At 34.8% G+C, this 11,799-nt stretch overlaps 1 protein-coding gene across 1 annotated transcript; it reads right to left on the bottom strand.

Annotated features, from left to right (window-relative positions):
- Positions 1 to 12: 12 nt before the first annotated feature.
- On the bottom strand, positions 13 to 11,741 carry LOC140050919 (armadillo-like helical domain containing protein 1). The gene is made up of 12 exons (XM_072095920.1): positions 11,588 to 11,741; positions 8,012 to 8,221; positions 7,678 to 7,746; positions 4,355 to 4,521; positions 3,964 to 4,160; positions 3,540 to 3,624; positions 3,262 to 3,381; positions 2,107 to 2,179; positions 1,841 to 1,970; positions 1,363 to 1,440; positions 1,129 to 1,210; positions 13 to 417 (listed from the first exon to the last, which is right to left on the bottom strand). The coding sequence occupies exons 2-12, from the start codon at positions 8,209 to 8,211 to the stop codon at positions 398 to 400; spliced, it is 1,221 nt and encodes a 406-aa protein (XP_071952021.1). The 5' UTR covers positions 8,212 to 8,221; positions 11,588 to 11,741; the 3' UTR covers positions 13 to 397.
- Between the last annotated feature and the right edge of the window lie 58 nt (positions 11,742 to 11,799).

Raw genomic sequence — 11,799 nt, 5'->3', positions numbered from 1 at the left:
AAAACCCCAAATGTTTTATTGTTACAAAGTTGAATATATGTTCTGTGTTTTAACAACTTGTATTTGAATGAGTGAAACAGATCTTTAGCTTAATACAGTAGTCGGATTATTAGTTACAAATATAGTATTTTACATTTTAAACATATTTACAGAAATAAAAAATAACTTGTGTGTTGTATTTTGGTGATTTTTTATAGTATTCTCGAATGGTTGCTTTTAATTTATTAGACAGAAACTAGTATATATATATAGTTATGAAGTAGAATATTAGGCATTTTGACTCAAGATAAATAATTTATCTATGATGAACACTGCTGCTGTGTAAAACTGTCTATGATGAACACTGCTGTGTAAAACTATTTCTGTATAGCTATCTTCCAAGATAGCTATCTTAAAATTAATCCAAACCATCTACAACTGAAAGAACAAATATATAAATGTTTAGTCTTTTGGTTGCAGAAGCAGCCTAAAGCTTGTTTCCTACTTGGACACAACACAAGGACCTAGACTATAGACACAACACACGCGAGTTGACCAATGACAGAGGGACAGTTCATTTGTGATTGGTCAAATCACTTACATTGCATTACGTCGTTGTGTTGCGTTTCTAGTAGGAACCAAGCATTAAGGCCAATTTACACAGACAGTGGTAATTGTAAGAGGAACACCAGCTTGTCCAACATAGAATCTGTATCTATCCTTAGCGGATTTCTGGTAAACTGCCCATCCGTTCCACGTTTGTGTAAATTGTCATAAGAAATAACATATCTATATTTTCGTTTTCCACTTACCGCTCGTCTGTAAATTGGACTTTACATTAAAATGTTAAAATCTATTTTTTCAGTTTTAACATAAAAATAATTTCCAAATATACTTAAAAAGGTAAAGGTTGCATATTCAATTTTGAACATACAGTAGGGTAATGAGCTGTTATGAGCTCATTTGACAAGCCTCGGCATTTTGTGGTAGGTTGGCCAGTTCCTTTCCACGCTGCCTTATCCTCCCTAGTATTTTTAACCTTACTCAATTACAGCTGATTAGACTGGGAGTTGACTTGGAATTGAAACCATGGGTCTCTCTGTGTGACAGTCAAGTGTCCTAACCACTCGACTACCCAAATGTACTTACTTCCTGGAATGTTAACTTTGTTTGACCTAAGAACATCAGCTTGGACGGCATTCATTGTCATGTATAGACTTTCAGGATTTTTCTATAAACAAAAAAGATTACTATTGGGCATGTCACTAAAAGTGTCAACTTGCAATTTAATGTAATTTCAGCATATTTGCTTCCTACTACAGTACAGCAGACTGTGTGTAATGAAATAGTATATAAAATAAATATAAAGAGAATGATAGTTACCAAGAACATATGATAAAGGTTGTCACCCATTGCTTCATTTACATTTTCATCAACAATAGGAAATGTGCGGACAAGGTACTAAGGAATGAAAAGAAAAACTGAATTTGTCAAAAGTATTATACTTAAATTTACTTTACTTCCTACTTAAATATAGGTATGACATGGTAAATGCATTAAATGTTTTCTTTCATGGATATTACTAAGCCAAATCTTCCATCATATGTAGGTGTCCTAGTCTTAGGAACTACTAGTAGACATTGGCCACCTGATCTAAGAGATCTAGTAGGCTGGTAAATATGCACAGGCTTAGATAGGTAGACTGGCACCAACTTGTGCTGTGCCTAGTATGGAAGGATTAACACCTTGTACTGAATTCTTTGTTGTACTGGTAACCAGTGAAGATCTGCAAGCACTGTTATTAGCTTCAGCTGGATGGACCACATTTGTTAAATATTGTTGAAATCAAATATATATCTACCTCTAAAGTGATGCTGCCTTGCCTTTGACTATCAGCATGGCTCTCGTTTCCCATGGCAATCATCAAATTGTGAACGCATTTTAGCTGCACCAAACGCTCACACATTTTGTTTGATTCGTGAGATAAAATTCTAAAGACAGAAACAGTTTTATAATGTTAGCAAATTATTTCTTTGTTAAATTTCTATTGCTAATTAATATATATAAAAAAGAAAGTTTTTTCTTCCATTATGGTCATAATAATACATTTAAGCAATTTCATCTTACCCAATTAACTTAGCTGCTGCAGCTTGCTGAACATAAACCGGAAGCGGACGTTTTAATTCTGGAACATTTGGATCTTGAAGACATAAAAAAGATTGAAGATTAATATTTATTAATAGAAATAAAATTGAATATGATTAGGCAGGGGTTCCTAAACATGGAATTGGTCCATAAAACTAGGGACCACTTATTGCTTTTGAATCAAATAAAAATAAACTTTAAACAATATAGTACTTTTTGGTATTTAAACAAGTACTGTACATTTTTTATGGTCATGGGAATTTTTCTAAAGATCTAAAGCTCTGTCTACACTATCAAACTAGTTTGAAAAAAAAAGTGTAGATAGAGTATAGTAGTAGTATATGGATTAAAAAAATACAAATAATAAATGTTTATGAATGTAATGGTACAAATAATGGCATAAGGTGAATGATGAAAGGTTATATATCAACGAGGCAAAGCCAAGTTAATATTTAACCTTTCATCATTTACATGAATACAAAACATTCATTATTCGTTTTATATAACATCTAAATAGATTCCTGTCATTTGATTCAAATTTGAATCAGCCATAGTCTACATTTGATTCACATTGATTAAAACAGAAACATTTGGTTTTTAATAATACTATATTAAATGTTATATTTATATGGATTTTATAAACACACCTACTTTAGTGTTAATTATGTCAACAAACGACCTAGGCCTAGCAAGGCTAAAACGCCTAGGCTAGGCCTATAGCCTAATACTAACAGGCCTAGGCTAGGCCTAGTACTTGCTTGGCTGAATGGAACTCATCTAGGTTAATTATGTTTTTTCCAACGATTCCACGTCTTTAGTAATTAATCAAAATCCTACAAACAATCTAAAGCTAATTTAAATGCCTTTTTGATCTAAATTAGCACATATATCTCTCCAGAAATGTACTTCCGTCGCGAAAAATCAGTCTTAACATTCAAATCGCCGCGAAAGTACAAAATAGGTGGCACTGTTGTATTTCAAAAGCAATAGTATAAAACAAAATATTTTCCAAACACGAAAAAAAGTACTATTAAACGATCGTTTATTAGTGTGTACTATTGCACACCATGTGACCCACATTCGTCCAATCAAATGACAGGAATTTATTTAGGTGTTATATGATACTTGATATCATACCATCTAGTATTTCCGGTTGTTTTCTTATCTCATCCTTGGTTGGCGCCAAAGCTGATACAAGGCTTTTCAGTAGAGATTCTTGCACTTCAAAGTCCATTAGATCTTTTATCAATTCAATAGCTATAAAAAAATAAAACATAAAAATAAAAGCATCTTTTAGGTGATACTAGATAAGAAAAACAAAAATGTACAGTACCATGCACAGTGTTTGTGATTGCTGAAGTGGCCCTAACCCTTCCTGATGAATTGACTGAAAGGGGAAAATAAGTCATAGTTACCTTCATACTGAACTTCCAAATGATAGCTTTTAAGCAATGAGATTACAGGTTCAACAATAGATGGTATTGCATGTCCAACAATTTTCTGAGAACAAGAGTCAAATAATGAAAGTTTATGACTTGAATGCTGACAATACCTTTACCATTACGGCCTTAATGGTCTTTCACATCTGTTCCGACACAGTTCCGGTCCAGCACCGGCAAATAAAATTTGAACATCCTTGTTTTGTTTTCCTGCAGCTACGGGCATATCTATTGGCCTATTGCTTTGTGGAGTCTTGTGAAAACAAAACATTCACGTTCAATTTGATTTTCCGGCACCGGACTGGAACCGTGCCGGAACAGGTGCGAAAGACCCTTAAAGACAAATTCTGCCCATGCTAAACATCGTAATCCATACTATCTGATAAGAAAATAAAATAACCTGTACAATGCGTAATGTTTGTGCTGCCATCTGTTGTGCTTTAGGAGATGAGCTTGACAACAACGCTATCAACCCCTTATACACTTGAACCTGGAATTTAGGGTTTCCCTCAGCAAGCATTTGCAAGAGCATTCTTGCAGCATCTTGTGTCTCCTCAGACTTTGATCGAGCCAAGCATTCAGCGACTGCCATTGTGCCTGTTAACAAATTTACAAAACAACGGCCAATTCTAATATAATCTGTCCAATTTGCATTCATATAAGTTTATAGTGATCTTTGAAGTGGTGTAAACAAAAAGCATCAAATCCACACACTCCCAACTGCCCTTTGACACTCCAATTTTTGAAGCCACCCAGGAAAAATCATTGCATTGCTTTCCTTCCTTACTCACCATAGCTTTCACAGATAAGCTCTTTGTAGTTGCGGCCGACACTTGCAATGCCCATTAGAAGCTGCAGTGACTGCGCCTTGTCCTCATCCTTTCCATCTTTTAGGCCTAGAATTTCAAGGGAAGTTAAAACACCACCAACTTCCATGAATTCCGATAGAAATTTATGCCTAGAAAAGATGATCCCAAAAAGAAGTATGTTGTCAATAAATTTATTTTTTTAAAAATATCTGTAATTACCTCCGCCAAGGAGGTTATATTTTCACCCCTGTATGTTTGTGTGTGTGTCTGTGAACAGCCTGGAGGCCACAGTTTTTATCCGATTCTCACCAAATTTGGCCACAATGATCTATACCCCAAAAGCTCGGACGAGTTCGAATTTGTTTACTTACTTGTTTACTTGTTTCCGGAGCTCAGCAATGCTGGGTCCGGAGTCAAGGCTAGGCTATGCCTATAAACCCCTTTTGATAATTAAAAATCTGTATCAAATGAGCTCTTTGCCTTCTATATGCGAGAGTAGGTAGGTTGAGAATTTTCAGCCTTTCTGAATAAGGTAAATGACAAATGGAAAAAATAAGCTTGGTGGCACGTTCTTGGACTTTTTCCAATAGGTCTTCCTCCTTGCAATGTAGTAAGTTAAAAACAACGTTGCAGTATTCCAGGGTCGGACGAATAATAGCTTTATATAAACAAAGAAACCCATCAATATTTAAAAACTTGAAAGCTCGATATACCATGCCCAACTTCCGACTTGCTCTCATTGCTACATCTGCCACATGTACATTAAAAACAAGTTTAGAGTCAATAGTAACACCGAGGTCTTTTTCATGATCAACTTCATTCAATAAGAAACCACGCATGGCATACAGATGCTTGTTGTTTTTCTTCCCAAAGTGCATTACTTTGCACTTACCCTCGTTACAAGGTATTGCCATTTGTCAGACCAGTCACATGCTCTCTCTAAATCTTCTTGTAAAACTTGAGCATCATTCACAGTGTTAACTACTCTACACAATTTAGTATCATCTGCAAACATGCGTACAGAGGAAGAAATAACAGAAGGTAAATCATTTATAAACATAATGAAAAGAACAGGTCCAACAACGCTTCCTTGCGGGATACCACTACGAACATCAGCCCAATCTGAAACACATCCATTGACACTAACCCGTTGTTGTCCATCGTTAAGAAATTCTTGAAACCAGTTTAGAAGTTTACCTCTAATACCCAATGCACTCATTTTCAGAAGGAGTCTATGATGAGGCACACTATCGAAAGCCTTCTTGTAGTCAAGGTAGATACAATCAAAACAATCCTGATTATCAAAACAAGAAAACCAGTTTTCAAGAACATCAAGTAATTGTAAAGCACAGGAATGACCTTGCCGGAAACCAAATTGCTCATAACAAATAAGTGAGTGATGTTCAAGAAAGTCCAATAATTCCTTCCTGATAATTCTCTCCATAATTTTACCAACTACCGAAGTTAAACTCACCGGTCTATTGTTGCTTGGGTCAGACTTCAGTCCTTTTTTAAAAATCGGTACCACTGTAGCCCGTTTCCAACTATTAGGGACGGCTCCTTCTTGAAACAATTTCGTAAAAATAATATGGAGGGGATAGCAAATGATATCCTTTAGTTCGACTAAGATGCGTGGGTGAATACCATCAGGTCCAGCTGTTTTAGTAATATTCAACGTTGATAAAATATTTAAGATTTCGTCACAAGGAAAGTCAACTTGAGATAAAAAATCCCCTGAAATGTCATCAACATTCGAAAAATTTTCATCGACAAATACACTACTAAAAAACGTGTTTAGCAAATCAGCCTTATCCTTGTCATCAGACACATGTCTTCCATTACTATCAGTTAAGTTGGGTATACCAGACTTTATATTGATCTGATAACTGAGATACCTCCAAAAAGACTTTTCATTAGATTTGATCTCAATTGCTATTTTATTTTCGAAGTCAGATTTACTACATCGAATCAGATCTACTGTTTGATTTCTTATTTGGACAAACTTCGACCATTTTGCTGACACACATACTTTTTGTTTTCTCTTGGCCTTTACATACTGTTTCCAACATTTATTTTTTTTGGCAATCTGCTTTTCAATTTTTTTGTTCATCCAAAGGGGTTTTCTTCCGTGGCAAACCTTCCTCATCGGGATACACTCATCAATATTCTTCGCAAGTATATGCTCGAACTCGTCCCACGATTGAATACCTGATTTATCATTGAAAACCACATCCCAATCTACCAAACCAATTTTCTCGCGCAGCAAATCATAGTTACCATGCCTGTAACTTCGAATATTTGGTTCAATTCTGTCATCTCGTACAAGATCCAATGAAAATTGTAACATCATATGGTCGCTTTTACCCAGTGGTGGAGACTGACATAATGCCATTTATAGTATTCTCTTTGTCTGTAAAAACCAGATCCAAAACATTGGGTGTTTCGCCTTCTCTGTATCTAGTAGGTTCCATAACGTGTTGAATTAAAAATAGATCGTTGATGGTGTCAAAGAAACTTCTGCTGGAATCTCCATCTTCCGAAGACACAAAATTTAATTCCCATTAATACTGTTATAGTTAAAATCACCGACAACGATTAAATCAGAAAAAGATGATTTATGTACTTCACGGAACAATGAGTTCAGCTTGATGTTATTATCCATACTACAAGTCGGGCTACGGTAAACACAACCTAAGAAAAGATCCGTTTTTATTTCTTTTACTCTAACCCAAACTGACTCTACAAACTTATTCTTCTTAAAGAAAATTTGATAAACTGAAATTCCATTTCTGACATAAATTAAAACACCACGACCAGAAGTAAAATACTCATTCGAAAAAATGCTTGGTAACCTTGGACACGAAATTCATTTATCAGTGGCGGGTACAAACAATGATTTGGTAAAATCTCTGTCAATGCAATAAAATCAACTTTTTCTGAAACCAAACGAGAAAGTAACTCTGACTTCTTATTTAGAAAACCATCACAATTTGAGTACCAAAGTTAAATTTCTGATTGGAAAACGTACTTTCTTTTAATAAAAAAAACAAAAAAAAAAACCTTCAGCGGGACTTGAACCAGCGATCTCAACTGTGAGAGGCTGGATACATAATCATTACACCAAACTCTCATCCACAACTTTGTAGTTTGCAGTTAGCCTCTTTACACTTAGAACTAATAAAAAAAAATTAAAAAAAATATATATATATTTTCCGGACACATTTTATGTAGGGGAATTTTACAGTAGGCGGAGGTTTGTACTCTCGGAGTACCCTCTACTTTGTTATGTAAAGGAGAATACATACCCACTTGATGAAGATACAAATATGTTGATTGCTTGTAGCTGAAGTTTCAGACATGTTCCTATCATATACCTATTTTTAATGTGGGTTAGGAAACATAATAAAATAGACATCAAGATAGATTATTAAACAGGTTCTTAGGTTCCGTTTGATACATTTTTTTTTGCATTTAGCAACGGTCGAAGAATTAATTCTGATTTTGACCCACTCAGCATTAGTTAATTATCCCATGGCTGGAACATAAGGCTTAACAAAAATCCCTTCATTTTGTTCTGCGATGTTTTCTTTCTTCAGATCTGAACAAAACAATCCTAAATTTAATCAATTAAAAGGATACGTTAAGCGAAGCCATGCTGTCAACCTAGTAAAAAACAAGCTTGCAGCCTGTGCAAACTCTGCTTCCAACTCAGGGCCAGTCTTATTTTGATTGTTTGCAATAAAATCTGTTAAAATCTGAGCTCGTACTGTTTTTGAACCTTTATCCCATTGTTGAAGAAGGGACATTACCTTGGATGTACTTGACAAATTCTTAGCCATGTTTAAGGTTCTGTAGATAAAACAAAACATTAGTATTTACTATTTAAAACTTCCAGAAAAAAGCTTATTAAAAAAAAACATTCTTTTGTATACAGTACAATTATATTACTTAAATCTCAGTTCCTGGAACTGAGATTTAAGTAATATAATAAGATTTAAAAAAATTTTTCACGACAGACAAGAAAACATAGTTAAATAATAAAATAAAGAACTATGCTGAAACAAAAATTATAGGGGATGCGTAAAAAAAAGTATTATTTAATCGTTATTGTATATTAAATATTAGGCCTACCTATATAGAAGAAAGCAAGGCCTAATACTAATAGGCCATGACTAGGATACGGTCGAAGCGACCGCCAACCAAAGCGGCCGCTAGTTTAATAACGGTAATCTATATGGAACGCTGTGTAGGGTTTGATTGTTGTTTGTTACCACGCCATTGGCCCATGTGCTTTAATCTTTAATTAACCTTTTTTTACCTTGGATGTAAATAACAATTAAAATACATTATTATGTAATTTATTCTCTTTTTTACAGATTGAATGTGATACGTTCTTTTAAACTAAATGGCGAATCGATGATATTACTTATTTTAACTGTTGTAAATGATATATATTATATCAATAAAATACATTGTGGTGTTTGTATTGTATATAATATAATATATAATAAGCCAATAATTAAGAATTATATATATTTTTTTCAATAAAGTATATCAAAATATATATATATTTTTGTTATTGTATATAATTAATTAGTAAAGTAACTATAGTGTTCGCAATCATAATTTGTTAACTTTTAATTTATTTACAATAACATGATGACAGCAATTTATTTATTTATTATTTTAATATCCTACATCATTTATACCTTCTGATATACAAATATTTATCAAAATGAGTTTTAATAACTAAAATTAGATGTATCTGTACGCGGATTTCTGCTATAGTAAATCATACTCTCAAATTATAGAAACAGTGCTTATATTTCGGAACATGATCTCATAATCGCGTCGAGCATAGCTCATTGGCGAATGTTCCGTATTTTTAGTTGTATGAAAAAATGTCTCTGGCGGGATTCGAACTTGCGACCTCTCGCTTACTGCTATAGTAGACGTGTCAAGGGAACCAATCCTTCGAATTGTGATAACATTCTGAAACTTGGCACAGTTGTTCATTAGGGTATCAAAAACATAGAATGGAAGGGTTGCACAAAATTTGGCCAGAGAAAAGCAGCCATTTTGGATTTCAAAATGGCCGAAACACTGCACACTGAAACATAGGCATCAATAGTGTCATTTGGAAAGAGAATTTGATACGGTTATTCCATTACACCCATATAAAAAAATTCATAGTTATTTTGCATTAAAACAAGTCACATGACCAATAAAGGTCAAAAGGTAAACATCTAATTTTACCAAATATAGATTCGACAGGAGTGCTCGGAGAAACGGGTGAGTTTAACGTTATTTTTTCTACCAATACATTAAAAAAAAGATATGAAAATTCAATAGTATGTAAATGAGATATAAAGGTTCAATAGTACAATGACAACGGCAATCAAAGCACACATGGCGTTCCATCCACGACCATACAAGTAACGATATTAAACTGGCGGCCGCTTGGTTGGCGGCCACTTCCACTTAGTAGTAGCCCTAGCTAGTTGGTCCTGGAAGGGCCGCTGCTAGGACATTTCGCCGAGTGCCATTTCATCAACAGATATTTCGTCAACAGACATTTTGCCGACCGGACAATTCCCAGCAAGAAATTTCACCGACAGGACAATTGGCTGACAGGATATTTCGCTATTTAGCCAAAAGGCCATTTTGCCGAAATACAATTGGCCGACAGACAATTAGCTGACATGGCAATTTATTTTATGAAATTCCGCCGCAACCTTACCTACACAGTTCAATAGCACTAAATACTCTTTCTACTCAAAATTCATTGATCCTCCACTTAGAAATAAGGCATGAAATTATACCGTATTGAGTTTTTAGGGGGCGTTTATTCGAGGGAGACGTTTTTTTTGGTGTAATCAATATGGTAACACAATTAAATAAATACACCAAAAATCAAGACAAGAGTAATCTTAAGTGAGAAAATACATTTTGCTTGGTAAATTGTAAAAGTCAATAAATTCTATTACAAATAGAAATGTGTTAAAATACAATAATGTGTGCTTATTTGAGGAATAAAATAAACGTCTAGGCATTGATTATTTTAAAGCAGTTCCTGTGGGTGGGGGCGTTGCGAGGAGTGTTTATTCAAAGCGGACTGTTTATTCGAATAAATACGGTAATATAAATCTGATTTTAGTTGTGGGAATAATTAGCCCGCTTGCGAGAATACCAACCTTAACCCACAGTTTAAACATCCGGACAATTGTCCTGTAGGCAAAATGTCCAGTCGGTGAATAGTCTGTCGGCCAGTAGTCTGTCGGCAAAATGTCCCGTCACTGGCTGGAAGGGCTTAGCTCTATCAGTATCATCCATGCTGCCTGCTGTCATCCAACAACACTACCGTACTGGCTAGATAGCCGACCCACCCAGCCAGATAGGCCTAGCCTCTAGCTAGGTAGGCCTAGTCCTAGGCTACCTAGAAGAATGCTAATGTAGGCTAAATACTTTCGTGAAATTCTTAGATTGTGAGAAATTTAATTTGCTATATGTATGTTTATTATGTTTAATTAAATGTGGTTTTCTTGTTTTTTCTGTTATAGGCCTAGGGCTAGGCCTATTTGTTTAGGACCACAATGGAAATAAGTTTGCCGTCTCGGTACTTTATTGTGTTTTTTATCCTAGTATAGGCTATGGTTTTATTTTAATTTTATTTTTTTTATTTTATTCAATCAAAACCAACAGCGATAAATACCGCCACTAACAGGTTTGAAACATAAAACAATACAACATCAAAAACGGTTAACAATAAAATACAGATAAAATATAATAAAACATAGATTGGCATGCCATAAACAATTTCAATTAAAACAGGTTATGCAGGATGTTCAAGAAGTGAACACATAATCGTCCTCTTAAAATAACCAAGTCTATCATTAAAAATATCGATATGATATGTCAGAATAAAGAAATAAATAATAAAAGGCTATGTAATACTACTACTAGCCTAGGCTTACTACTACACTAGGCCTATAGTCACTTGTCTAGCTAATAAGGCCCTCTGGGCCGCGCCTACTACTACTAGCCTAGCTAGGCCTAGGCTATAGTTAGCTAGGCCTCTCTAGATCCCTCTCAAGGCTAGTACTAGCCTAGTAGGCCTACTCTAGTAGGCTATCTATGCCTACCTAGTAGGTAGGTAGTAAATAGCTCTTTTTTGGGCCTAGGCCTAGGCCTATATAACTATACTACATGCCTTACCTATGTCAGTTGGATGTTGTAGGCCTACATACAATTCAAAATCTTTTTCTTAGTTGTCTAGGCTTAATTATCACATTTTAAAAAACTACTTTCCGTTTTTAGAGAGAGAAAGAAGAGCTCGATCGGCGTGTTGTTTTTTGTTGACGGTTGCCACCATCGGTCAGAGGTCAGTGACCATGCGCAGACCAGAATTGTTTACTAAAAAGAATCTC

The sequence above is a fragment of the Antedon mediterranea genome, chromosome 6 (genome assembly GCF_964355755.1).
Source record: "Antedon mediterranea chromosome 6, ecAntMedi1.1, whole genome shotgun sequence".
In the NCBI taxonomy this organism is placed as follows: domain Eukaryota; kingdom Metazoa; phylum Echinodermata; class Crinoidea; order Comatulida; family Antedonidae; genus Antedon; species Antedon mediterranea.
Note: the sequence above shows the minus strand (reverse complement) of the source record. Positions and strands in the feature narration are given on the sequence as shown.